The sequence below is a fragment of the Xiphophorus couchianus genome, chromosome 17 (assembly GCF_001444195.1).
Source record: "Xiphophorus couchianus chromosome 17, X_couchianus-1.0, whole genome shotgun sequence".
NCBI lineage: Eukaryota > Metazoa > Chordata > Actinopteri > Cyprinodontiformes > Poeciliidae > Xiphophorus > Xiphophorus couchianus.
Window position 1 is genome coordinate 17,130,190 of NC_040244.1, and position 14,078 is coordinate 17,144,267.

Here is a 14,078-nt window from a genome sequence, read left to right on the forward strand (position 1 = left end):
TCCAAGACTCCAGGCAAACAGCATGGTGGAAGTTGACAGGATCTCTTGCTGCTTTTCCTGCCCTGGTTCCTGCATTGGTTGACAGCCTGATTACCTCACCTTCTCGCCCACTGCCTGAATGATGGTGACTGGTAAAAAAAAAAAACCATGACCACGCAGAGCTCCCTAAAGCCTACGTATTTATACGTGAAACACCCATATCCCAAACAAAATTACTAACTATGAATCAACCAGAAAATAAGGAAATCAATAAAATAAACTAAATAATCTAAACTCTAAGATTCACCAAAAAATAGAGAAATAGTTCCAACATGAAGTTAAAGGGAAAGTTCTCTGGACCTTGGATCTGACAGACTGTGGTGATAAAATAACTCATCACCTGTCATCCAAAATAGAAACAGAATCTTTGTCTATTCAGTCCATTAATAGAGGTGTTTAATATTTAAAACATCATGACACACGGCTCTTCTGCTGTGTGAACTCATTTAATGTGAGAGTGGTGATACACTTTGAAATTTGGTTTCTTGTTGTCAGATATGAATTATGTGCATGTGTGATCTCCTGGTTTGATTTTGGTTGTATTGCTGAGTTAAATGGAACTGTTCCTTTTTTATCACTAAACTCCTTGCTTTGTTGAAATTACACACAATGCTCTTGTTTAAAATGTTGAAAGCTGCATTATCCTTATTTCTATTTCTGTATCTGAAGTAAAGTCAGATCTGACAACTAACCATATTCACAATACTTTATTGATCCCAAACAGGTATTAAATGTTGTTGTAACTCATATTAATTCAAAATTTTTAAAGAGTCATTGTAGATAGTGATGGGTATTGGCGGGAAATATCTACTGTAGCAAATCTAAAGAAGCCTCTGACTGAAGACACCATCTTTTCCAATGACAGTCTCATGAAAAAGATGGTCAGGGCTCTGCTGCCCCAACAGATGACAGCAGAAGAGATGACACTCTCAACAACAGACTGATAGGTCTACACTATCTTGCTGCAAACCTTGAAGGATCTTGGCTTCCTCAACAAGTCCAGTCTGCTCTGTCTCTTATAGATGTTTCACTGCTGTGTCTCCAGTCCAGTCTGTTATCCAGATTAACATCGAGGTATTTATATTCCTCAACCACCTCCACTTCTTCTCCCATGATGGAAAGAGGGTTTGATCTAACACTGTTTCTTCTGAGTTCTAGATCACAATATTGTTGTAATATTAATGCAATACATTAATTAATTCTGTTTAATCTATTCAAACCATTCAGGAACCAACAAGCAACAACAAAATCAAGCACTCAAGTTTAAGTTTGTTCTATTGTTTTCATTTTATGAGGAAATGATCATTTTCATCAGTTTTTATTTGAAACCAGTGTAACAGCTTTAAATAGCATGTTGAGTAGCAAAAAAACATTAAAAGACTCAGTGTGCAATATAAAGATACAAAATAGAGGTAATATTTGCAGAATTTCTGTAAAAAGGTAGAACAAAGGGAGGAAAACATGTTCCAGATCCATGTCTGTTAACCAGGTTGTTCTGCCTGGATGGGGGTAGACACAGAACCTACTGATACACACCACAGAACTTTCAGGAAGGAGCAGTGAGTGAGCATTTATCCTGCAGCTGCATGGCAGCAGAACCCCAAACTCTCCATCAGTTTGTATTCTCTGGTTTTAGGAGTTAAAGGCATACATTCTTCATCAGAATACAGAAACAGATATTAGCTGAATCAAGTCAATCAGATAATAGAGTTCAATGTTTACATGATGTTAACATTTTGCATATAGTGCTATATGTTTAATTATCTCATGATTATCGTTTATGTGACTCGCTGCTAAGGTTGCAACAGCAGGATCTCACGATTAATTACAGATATATTTGATCCGTAGGTAAGAGAAAAAAAATGTCACATGGAGGGAAAAAGTTGAGGTTAGTTTATAAAACAAAGGTTAGGTTATAAAAAGCTCTGAGGTTGAAGTAAACGCAGAGGAAAACATCTGGGTGATGCAGGCAGTGCAGCTGCATGTGATGATATAGAGGACAGCCTGAGTGTGGAATCAAAATGTGCAGGTGAGAGAGTCCACACATCTGAGACCGAAGGAACCCATCAGAGGATCACACAGCTGGAAGAGGAGTCTTCTGCACTGCTGGGCACAGAGAGAATGTTCTCAATCAAACCGCCTCACACAGAACAGAAGGCAAGTTAGGAATAGAAAACTTAAATATTTCTGTAACACACACCCACATACAGTTATGTTCAATTTTTGGTCAATCAATCAAGTTTATTTTTATAGCATATTTATGCAACAAGGCAGTTCAAAGTGCTTTATATTATAAAAACCTAAGGTCATAAAAACACCATAAAGTTAACAATTGAAAAACTAATAAACATTAAATTTTCTTTTCATTCTTATATTTTTCCATCAGATTATTTATTTATTTAATGTCCCCTTTGTTTTTAGGACATATTTGTTGTCCAGCTAATAAAGCTGCTCCAAAACTCTAAGCAGAAACTGTCACCCGAGGGAGCAAAACAGAATATAATTCTTCACTATTACTATGGAATGTTCAGATCTGCGGAGCTACAAGGACCTTACATTGGTTCTGCGTCGACTGACTGCTTTGTCCTCTTGGGGGCGCTGCACTCCAGCTCAGCCACTGACTTCTGAATGCGCTCCGAGGGTTCAACTCTGGCCTGAAGACAGAGGCGGGATTTAGTTTATAAAGTGGAAAGGGGAAACTAATTTCTGACCAAGCATGTGGAAATGACAGCAGCCTGACTGTCTCAGGTGGCTGACAGGAAACAACCTCAACTGGATGATAAGTCTAATCTTAATAGAACACAGAAGACCTGCAGCAGATTATCAACAGAGATGTTTTATTTTAATCTTGTTTTGTATAATCTTTGTTTGTTCTTACCAAGACAAATGCTCATTGTCCAGGAACAATGGATGAAATGATCCTGGCACATTTACAGAAATGTTAATTAAAGTGCATTCCCCCAGTCAAATAAATAAATTAATTTCAAATTTACAGTTTGCAGGATCTTCTTTATTGTCTGACTAAGTATGAACTGCACAGATTGTACAGTACATGGTTCTCAGAAGGCCCACATTTCTGTATTAAAACACCATCTATTGGTCTGATCTAATATTACAATTTTTTGTCAAACTGAATTTGAGAATTTTATTTATAAGCCAGAATTGTGAAAATTAAATGAAATAAATCTATTCACTGATATTTACATGTATCAAGCCCCTTGAAGATCATTAAAACTACTGAAGCACAAAATGACTGGAGTTAAAAGCCAGAATTTCTACCAGTGAGGAAGTTTCTGATGGCTTTTTAACTCACCAGGTCTCTCTTCCTGCCTGGATTGGAGTGGTCCACAGCCGGGAGGAGAGGTCGGCCACATTGCTCATCTCTCTGAAGAACCACTGTGTGCTTAGCCTGCAGCTTCCTGGAAACACATCAGCGGTCACATTCAGCATTATGCTAGATGAGTGTTTGTTGAAAGATCTTTGTTGTGTATAAATATGGAGGACCTTTGTGCACATATTTGGCACCAAACTGAGGGAACAAACCCTGCAATAGTAGCGGAGAGAGATATGAAGGTTTGGAAAGTCCAACTTCTGATTACCTTTGGTAGTGATCTGGTAATAACAACACGTCTTACCACACTGGAGACAAGAAAATACTTACAGTCCCCTCTAAAAGTATTGGAACAGCAAAGCCAAATTCTTTGGTTTTGTTGTACACTGAAAACATTTGGGTTTAAGATCAAAAGATGAGCATGAGACGAGAGTTCAGAATGTCAACGGACTGCCAGGAAATAAAATGTCAGTTTTTATTTCCTGGTATTTACATGTGGATGTGTTACGCAAATTAGTTCATATCACCATTTGCATTACACCACTGCATTTTTAGGTGAGCAAAAGTAAAGGGAAAATAATGTTAAAGTGAATAATATGTAATATTTAATAATAACACATTTTATTTATAGTATCCTTTAAATCAAATGGAACACATTCACATGCTGACATGGCTGCAGTGTTCAATCTGACAGAAGTGTCTTGCCCAAGGACACAAACAACAATGGTGGAGCGGGAATCGAACCAGTGATCCACTGATTGCGAGGCAAACTCCTACCGCCGTCCCCACCATCACCCTTACGTCCTGCAGTGAATGCCTCAACTTCATCAAACTGTTGCATTCTTCACTGTGATGCTCTTCCAGGCTTTTACTGCAGATTCTTTCAGTTCTTGTTTGGGGGGTTTCTCCTTTCAGTCCTCCTGAAAGAGGAGGTGAAATGTGGGCTCTCTCTGGTTAAGATCAGGTGACTGACTTGGCCAGTCCAAAACCTTTCACTTTTTTCTCTTGATGAAGGCCTTTGTTTTGTTGGTAGTATGTTTTGAGCCATTGTCCCAATTACTTTGGATGCCTTTCTCCTTGGGTTGGTAGACAAAATATTTCAGCACACTTTGGATTTTGTTCTGCTGCAATCCTCATCAGTTACAGCATCAATAACATCATCAATAAATATCAATGAGCCTTTTCCCGTAGCAGCCATGCAAGCCCAATCCTTGACATCATCTTCACCATGCTTCATAGATGAGCTTATGTGCTTCGGATCAAAAGCAGTTGATTTCTTTCTCCACACTTTGGCCTTTCCATCACTTTGGTAGAGATTGATCTTGGTCTCATCAGTCCCTAAGTTTGTGTTCCTGAACTTTTCTGGCTCATCTCTGTACTTCTTTGCAAATTGCAACCTGGCTTTCTAATTCTTACCACTGATAGGTGGTTTGCCTCTTTGGGTACATCCTCTCTATTTTTATTTTCTGAGTCTTCTTTGAACAGTTTATTGTGATACCTTCACCTCTGCACTGTGGAGGTTGTTGGTGATGTCACTTACTGATGTTTTGAAGTTTTTCTTCACAGCTCTCAAAATATTTTTGTCATTAACTCTACTGTTATTTTCCTTGGGTGACCTGTTCGACATCTGTTGCTCAGTACAGTTCCAAATTGTTGTGCTTGCTGTGCCCAATGTTTGTCCAGTGGTTGATTGATTTTCCTTCTTTTCTCAGCTTCAAAATGGTTGTCTGTTCTCCTATAGACAGCTCTCTGATATTCATATTGGTTTAGTCTCTTTGACAAGAAATACTCACTTTATAGGTATAAACAAGGTAAAATGTAGACAAGTCAATATTAATGTTAGAACAGTCAAAGTTAAAGGCAACACCTGGTATGTGTGTGTAGCAGCTATATACCTTACGGCTGAGTTCAGGCACTGATACCAGTCATTGAGGTCGTCATGGTTACTGGACATCAGCAGGAGTTTTGCATTGGGGAAGGTTAGCTGAAGGAAGATATGGGAAGAAAAGAGTAATGATGTCTGATGAAGATGTGAGTTCCTAATCAGTTCCTGTCTATTTCCATATTTCCAGGTCTGGAGTTTTTTTTTTTACTAAGTAGTGATGTCTAATCTAAATATAAGCAGGCTTCTGTTGATGGAATCAATACATTACAGGAGTAGTTTCTTACTGATGTGGTCTTGTGACAATACCACCTTAAATTTTAGGTTTTTATTATGATAATTTTAAAAGTAACAATAAAAATGGATGTTCAACTTATTCAGTTTTTTCCCCTGCACGTCAGTGCAGCCAATGTCCACAAACACTGCTATTAAAAACATACAAAAACTGAAAAATGCTTCTTCAGGACACTTTTTACAACTTAATTTTTTTTAATCCATCTCTGGTACTTACCCAATTCCTGTAAGATTCTATCAAATAATTTCTTTTTCTGTGTATTCCTTTTAAAAATAGGGAAACATCTTACTAACACAACTTCAAATGGGAGTATTATAGTTCATAATATGCAATATAAGGTTGTAATAAAGTATATTAAAACTAAATCTATGAAATGATTGTGACAGTATTCCAATGCAACGGGAAACTGTAAAACAGAAAACAATGATTCTGCATTTTAGATTGTGTTCCTTATATATCCCTTTATTCATAACACTAGGTTGGATGTTTTGTCTTTAGAGAAACATGAATTGCTTTGAATTGAAGCTTAATTTTTGCCTCATATTGAAAGGTTTGTTTGCTCAACAGGCCAAAGAACATAAAGAACATTTGTAGCCACTTGGGTCATAAGAGTTTCTTATTGGCCTGTTTCTTAATCCAAAGGCTTGTTTTTAGGTGAAACACCTGCCTGCAGTGATGGAGAACCGACAGTAGGGGGCAGCCCAGATCAAGCAATACTATTCCTGAAAAAGCCACTGCCGTTTCTACAAGAAATTAGCAGAAAGTGACATTTGCAGTTAAAAAAAATGGTGCTTGGAAGTAATGTTAGTTAAGATTGTGCTGTAACCAGGTGAAGTTTCCAGGAAAAATAAAATTTTAAGTAGGCAAGAGGATTGATATTGTAATGAAATATTTTTAGTTCTGTTTTCTCAATGGTTACATGACATTGATAAAGTAATCCGCAAGGCATTGACTAGAGACTGACCAGAAAGTTCATGAAGGATAATTGTATTTTTTATTTGGACATTTAAACAAAATCTTTCAAATGTAACATCAACATAAGTCTTATTAAAGAGTTCAGTGAGTCAGGATGAGCAGAGTGCTTCATAATATTAGGCACCCACCCCTGCATAAATAAATTCCAGCTCCACTGCAGCACGGTAATTAGGGATTTGACAGGAAATCTGATCCTCTTAGGTAGAAATTATTTTGTGTAATAGGAACAGCAAAGCAGAAATCCTGATCGCTCCACATAATTTAGTCTAATTATTTATACATCAAAGAGAATCTGTCAGCGATGTGAGAAAATACTTAAGGAATGAGGGAATATTAGCAGGAGGAAGAGAGAGAGACGGGGAAGGTCAGGACAGACAGAGCGAAAGAAGCAAGACACAAAGAAAAACGGGAGGAAAAGAGGAAAGGAAAAAAGAAAGGAGAGAAGAAAAAGACAGAATTTTTAATAAAAATTAAAAAAAAAAAAAAAAAAACTTTGCATATAGATTGGCATGGCATTTACAGCTGTCAAATTTAATTTAGCTTTAATTCCTCATGGTCCTGCATGATGAGGACCCTGGAGTGCTGATAGCCCTTTTCCTCTAGCTCAGGTAGGGGCCCAGGATCAATAATGTGTCGTTATGAGAAATTATGTGTAAAGCTATTGCGTATGCATGCGGGGCACTGTGGGATAAGAGGCTAATGAAATGCCATTTCTACCATTAGATAAGCTGCAGGGAGATGGCAGAGTGGGGTTGAGGAAGATGCATTTACTGGAAGACCAGAAGAGATGGATCTGCAACCTAATCGGATCCAGCAACTAGATGATTCTCTCTCTCTCACGCACACCCCCACACATGCATACACGCACACACACCCATGCACACATCCACCCACACACAAAGATGAGGATTTTATTCACTTCCTGGTCACTTATTCTAAGCTTAACTCTGACTCTTACTTGTTTAACACTAATCCTCACAATAAGACAGACATAAAACCTGATCTATCTGTCCTTGGGGCACAGTCCACTGTGAGGAAATCATTTTTCCCCCCAGGCACAGGAAAGGTACAGACTCATGATGGAATTAAGTAGTTTACTGACAAGAAGGTTGCCAGTTCAATTCCCCATGTAAAAATGTCCTTGAGCACCAAATGACTACCTGCTATTTCACACAGAAACTATTAGTGTAGTGACACAACATGCTTCTGATCACATTAATCAATAAGGATGGTAGATAATGAGCCAAAAGCCTGAAGAATACGTCACAAAATTTGACAAGTTTAGCTCTTGACCAGAAAACAGAAACAAACATTATCTGAAGCATGCCAAGTTAGCATAGTAACGCAGCGCTAGCAAGAGCTAGCAAACAGATGTATTTTAGACTTCCAGACTAAAAACAGCTTTTGCTGAGCTTTCTGTAGGAGACTGCAGTGAACCCTGTGGAGCCAAGCAGCAACACAGATGCTGCTGCTCTCAACTAAACATGGTATAGTGAGACAGAGGAAGAGCTTTGAGGAGTAAGGAGCAGTGTGGAGTTTGGATAGACATCATGCAAATATCCCTAACAGTGCACTGAGTAAAAAGTTGAAGAAATTTCAACTTTGACCTGAGCACTGTCCAAGAGCCACCAAGCAGCTCTCACCTCCACACAGAGGTGGGAGCGTTGCTCCACCTGCACTTTGCTTTGCAAAGCTGCTGCACAAAAAATCAGCAACAAATAGAGGAATTCTAGGGAGCAGTGAAGCTAGTGGTGCATTTGGTGTGAGAGACCCCGAGTTCTTCCCTTAGTTCCTTTATTTTTTTAGTCTTTCTTTTATTGCTCTTGCTTGAATGTCTTTGTCTTATTAAAAGACTAAACATCCATAACATGAATAAACTGTTGGCTCATGGTGGAATTGCACATTCTAATTCTCTCCTCTTTACAGAGTAAAATGGTAACTAAACTGAACTTAGAGTGCTTTTCTAGTCATACTATCAACCTGTTGTGCGTTATTTTCTCTCTCTCACTAATTTTCTTTAAAACTTTTTCGTTGTTTTGTAGTTGTCATAGTGTTGACAATTGAATGACTTCATCCTTTTTTCTTTAAATATCATACATACATTTAAGATTTTGCACATTATGTTGACAGTTAAAACAAATGGTAGTCATTGTGTAAAAATGAATGTATTATGATAGAGTTTCAGATGCTTTTCCATGTGAAGTCATTACACATGATCAGTTTACTAGTAAAATGTGCACTTGGTTTGCCATTAGTTGGCAAGTGGAAAGTGCCATAATTTTTCTTGTTGCGTCTAACTTTCCCAAGCAGCTTGTGAACTCTTTCTGGGATTACATTATTAATAAATGTATGAAATTACCTCGTGGGTTGGATCCAATTATATCTGGCCTGTAAGGCCTAGGGCTTAATATGCCTGGCTTAAATCATTTACACTGACATTAACACTTCACAACTCAAGAAAAAAATCCCCTCCCCCACCCAAGAATAATTACCAAGCATCTTTTAATTAGTATACAACACACTTGCATGGATAATACTCAAAAAACAAAGAAATTCCATCGTCTGGAGAGACTGAGTACCGAAGTTAACCTAATAGGCAAACAACGTTTGAACTGATCTTTACAATCTGTCCAGCTATTTTGTTTGTTTAATAAATATATTACATTTTTCTGTGAGTTGTAGAGTACATGGGAAAAAAAAAAAAGAAAAATCATAATTCTGTTTGTGTTTTCAAAAACTAAAAACAAGCCTGTCATTTCAAAGGCTACAGGAACTTACACTGAGCAGTCCTCCCTGGCTCCTGGTGTGGCCAAAGACCTTTTCAACAGCAGCGTCTTGCAGCGGGTAGGCGTGCTGGCTTACAAACTTCTCGCCATTGGAGAGAGACAGTGGGCTGCAGCGTCTGGCCTCCAGCAGGAGGTCAGAGAACAGGAAGAACATCTTGGTCTTTGCCTCAGAGCCCTTTGGAGGAACCATGTTTAGCCAACCTTCACGGATGAACCATCTTCCTGTGAAATAGAGATGATTGGTTGAAAATTTTTTTTAACTTTCTCTACAGGATGTGGGTTATTCGGAAATTCAAAAAAAAAATCAAAATTGAACATAGAAAGCTCCAAATAAATCATTTTTAGCTCAATTTCTTTTCTGATTTTGGCTAGGGGTGGCAGCATAACATAGCAGAAGATGCAGTGTATGTATAAAAAAAGGAATTCAGTCAGACACTCCAAATCATACATCAAATTATTTGGTACAGAGCATGAGAAAAGGTTGAATTACCTGCACATTATTCCTATTATTTATTTTGCTTCATTGTTTTTTTCTTTATTTGTTGCAGCAGCACCTCTTGCCGTTATCATTCTAGTTAACTGCCTTTGTGGCCTATACCAAAAGCTCATGTTTTTACTTTGATTGGCAGCAGTAAGATGACAGCTAATAAGCAGGGGACTGACATTTAGATAGATAAAATGAAAATTTATCCTGGGTCCAGAGTCATTTTCACCAAAGTGATTGTAGTTAGCCTGAGTGACTGCAGCTCTGCCTTTGGGCTCAGGAAGGACATTTTCAGCAGCAGACAAGCCCACTGAGATTAAGTGGTGGGGCCAAGAATGGGTCACATTGCTTATAAATGCAATGTGCTTCAAAAAGAAAGAGACATGCCATGACTTCTCACATGTTTTAATGGAAAATGACTGACTGTTCCAATAAATATGAAATAAACACTTTCTGAAATCTAATTAGCTTGTTTGAGACAAAAGCACTATTGCAGGTACCCATTAAAAGAGAAGATTCACATGAGAATTATTTTATTACTTCAAATTCAGGAGTTTAAACACTAACATTCTTAGTTCATCTGGTGTTAAGTCGATCTCCATAGTCTTTTCCTGATGATCTAACCAGGATTACCAGTTTACTTCAAGGTAAAGCTTACTGAAGCTAAATTTAGTTAGCAGACTCTCCTAAGTCAAACCTTAGAAGTTTTTCTGGCTGACTTTTTGTTAAACCACTATTGAAGCAGAGATAATATAGATTTATTATTAAATCTATATAATAATAAATGCCATTTATTAAACAAGCCAAGAAATCAGTGGTTTTTGGACTTTAGCTGCAGCTTCTGGATGGAACTCTCATGCAGGCATTAAATGAAAATCTTAAGAATGAGCTTAACTGCCGAGACAAACCAAAGAGTCTAGAAGAATGAATTAAACTTACAATTCATTTACACAACTGTTTAGGACAAAGATCTAAAGGAAAACAATAGAAAATAATGGCTAACCCTTTCATGATGTCATCAGCTTCTTTGGTTGATCCTTTCAAGTTACCCCCAGCAGAACCCTTCCAGATCGGACCAGAACCACAGCTGAAGAACATTAGCGTCATATGGCATCCCAGCGTCGTTTCTAACCACGCTCATTTGCCCTATATGGTTAGGTTTGAACTAACCCAATTTAAAAATGATTCCATGCAATTACAGTTTGTAGATTAGCTTGTCTGACATTGGCTCTAGAATGTGAACATTTCCATGAATATGTTTGAATAACTGACTTTTGTATAATTTAAAGATAACATGATTACTGACTTAAAATTTAGAAAATGCTTGGGTGATCAGAAATTAATAAAGGCTCAAAAAATACAATCTCAGATTATTATTTTTTAAACCATGTCATGTCCTGAGGCTTCAAATGAAAAATAAAAATAATTGAAGTGAAGGAAAAATATTTGGAAGATTCATGGACAATCAAACCTCATTACTTACAAACAAAATGTAGGACTTCAGTAACAAATACATAAACAGACATAAAAACACACAACAGTGTGCTGTATCTGCCTTAGTGATTTAGGCTTTGAGTCCCACAATTGCCCCTCTTCTGTCCTCCAAAGCTACTTAATATGTTGGAGGGGCTCTTATGCTTCTGATCTGTAATAGGCACTGCTTTTCTTTCTCCAACATTAAAGGTGGTGATTGTGAGGAGGAAGGAGAATGGGTCGGGATGAGGTTGCTGCGTGGGGAGGTGCTGCTGCACCTCTGAAGTCTGCCTGGTGGGACCGGAGCTTTATTCACTAAAATGGAGTCTGTGCACTGCAAAGGCTTGAGAACTTGGATGAGAGGAAGCTTTCAAAACTTTCCACATTGGCCTTAGAGACATGAGCTGCTATTCATCGTTCACTCTCAGCCTCCATGAGCTGATTTAAAAACAGCTTGCATATCCACAAAGACAAACACAGGTTTGTATTTTCTATCCATTCATTTTAGGATATGAATAATCAACTTAATTTACACCCTACCTCTAATCATAACCCCTTTCCATTAAAATGTGCTTCTGCACCATGAGGTCTTTAGGAGATTACTAAATACACCACAAAAGGTCCTAAATATGTAACATAAGCAAGTACACATAGAGGCACACACCAGCGCGCACCCCCACATGCCGTCACAGACACACGCACGCATACACACATTAAGAGAAACACACATTCTGGCTTTCTTTTTATCTTCTGGTCTGCGAGATGAAGCCGGACTCTAATTGGTCCTGGGGGAGATTGGCAGGGCGAGCAGCGCTACAATGAGGCCTAATTCTCTTGAGGCAAACAAAAGGAAGGGGAGTGGCAGGAAGAAAAAAGCCACCATTTCACAAAGCATTGGATGAACGGCAACTCAAGAGACGAAATAAATTAAAAAGGTAGAAAGCAGGTGAAGGGTAAAGGTACATTCATTCATTAATTGAAATAGTTTTATAACTTGTATCTACTTAAAGTATTTTCCAGTAGTCAAAGATGCACAGGCAAGACAAGAAAAGACAGTTCAATGGTTCTGCAGCATATTTAATGGTAAACACATATAAACGTTTTTTTTTTTTTTTTTCTACAGCCATTCCCTATTAAATTTGTGCTGTTATATTAATCTACAGCGTTTCCCCCTACCATTATCCAGGTGGGGGTCGTAATCGTCCTCCTTACCCCCCAAGAAGCTTACGACATAGTAATTGTAGGTATTCACAATGAATGCCTTTAATTTTATCAACCTTTCTAGTAACAGCAGGCCACACTATGAGTGATTTCTGCCCCTAGTGGTCACTCATCTACCTGACACACTGAACTGAGTGTGAGGGTGCGCTCACCAACTCACGGAGCTTGCTCGGTTTGCGTGACTTCAAATTTCAAATTTTCAAAAGCACCAACCACAAGGCTGACAAACGCTGGATAAAAACACACACTTCTACTATATATCAACGACACACACACACACACACACACACACACACGGGTAAACACACGCTCCCGCCAGCTGACAGAGAGCAAACACAAAAAACAGTCATAAAATCCTGCGAAGCACGCAAGGCTATCAGCCTTCTTAGTGCTCAGTCATTCAGATGCATTAAACACACTGATGCTGGTGAGCTACGTTGTAGCCACAATGCCCTACCCGGAGCAGACTGACAGAAGTATGGCTGCCACTGGGCACTCTGACCATGGAAGACTGGTGAAGTGCCTTGCTCAAGGACACAACAGACTGAGCGGGGCTTCAAACCAGATGAACCTCTATGTCCTGACAAACCATCGCCCTGCTTAAGCTTAGCTGTGTCTTCCTCTCCCCCTTGTGTCTCAAAGGACTTTGAGCAACAGATTCAGGAATGTATAAGAGAGATTGTGGCAATTGATGAAAAAGATGAAAGGAATGCGTCATTGGAGGATCCAACCTGGAGCCAACACCCGCGTCTTTCGGCCCTGCAGCAGCTTTTGCACTCTGCAGAGCTGCAGGTGGTTTTCATGGCGCTGAGCATTGCCCTGGATACGCTGGAAAACTTCACACACAGCAGCCACGGCTCCTACAGAAATCAAAGATATATAGTGTATTAGAAGGACATTCACAAAACGTGTGTGTGAGCTCTTTCTGAATATGTTTCTAAACATATTGTGGGCATCCACACATTTCTGTGTCAAATGAAAGAGCAAACATGTAAGAAAAAATTACATGTTTTGGTTAAGAAAAAACATTTCAAAACCATGTGAAGCAGTAAAGGGGTCCAGATAAAATCTCTCTAGCAAATTAGCAGTGATAGTTATAAAAGTAATATAAGACTAGAATATAAGAACCAACCAATGGCTGGGTGGAGAATTTCGGGAACAATCGGCAGAGTTTGCAGAGCAAGGTAAGCACATAAAGAGGTGGAAAAAGGTATTGCTGATTTCAGGAGAGAGTGCAGATTGCTCCAAGATAATAAAACAGTAACTCAAATAACCACTCCACTGTTTCTCCTGTATTAGCTCCAACCTAACAGTAAATTAGCTACTCCAACCCTGCACAGCATTCCACTCTGACCAGCACTGGTTCTGATTCTGTTCTCAGAGTACATCACATTTTTTGAAAGTTAAATATTTTCCTTTAAATGGCTCATACAGTTTAAAGTCACATAAATAGGAATCCCAATAAAGTCTAGGAATCATCAGTTTCCTGTGAATGAAGTTGAATTGCTTGGTGCACAGCTATGGCAGGCCGTCTGTACATTTAATAATCTTGTGTATTTTGCTTCAGTTTTCCACCACTGCATTCATCAGTT

At 38.6% G+C, this 14,078-nt stretch overlaps 1 protein-coding gene across 1 annotated transcript in view; it reads right to left on the reverse strand.

Annotated features, from left to right (window-relative positions):
• Positions 1–1,341: 1,341 nt before the first annotated feature.
• The window catches only part of arhgef39 (Rho guanine nucleotide exchange factor (GEF) 39), a 29,066-nt gene continuing 16,329 nt past the window's right edge, over positions 1,342–14,078 (reverse strand). Inside the window, exons 7-12 of the mRNA XM_028044427.1 lie at positions 13,218–13,346; positions 9,301–9,530; positions 5,266–5,354; positions 3,353–3,458; positions 2,596–2,693; positions 1,342–2,142 (exon numbers count right to left, since the gene is read on the reverse strand). Coding sequence (XP_027900228.1) covers positions 2,106–2,142; positions 2,596–2,693; positions 3,353–3,458; positions 5,266–5,354; positions 9,301–9,530; positions 13,218–13,346 — 689 coding nt within the window. The 3' untranslated portion in view covers positions 1,342–2,105. The remainder of the gene's footprint in view (positions 2,143–2,595; positions 2,694–3,352; positions 3,459–5,265; positions 5,355–9,300; positions 9,531–13,217; positions 13,347–14,078) is intronic.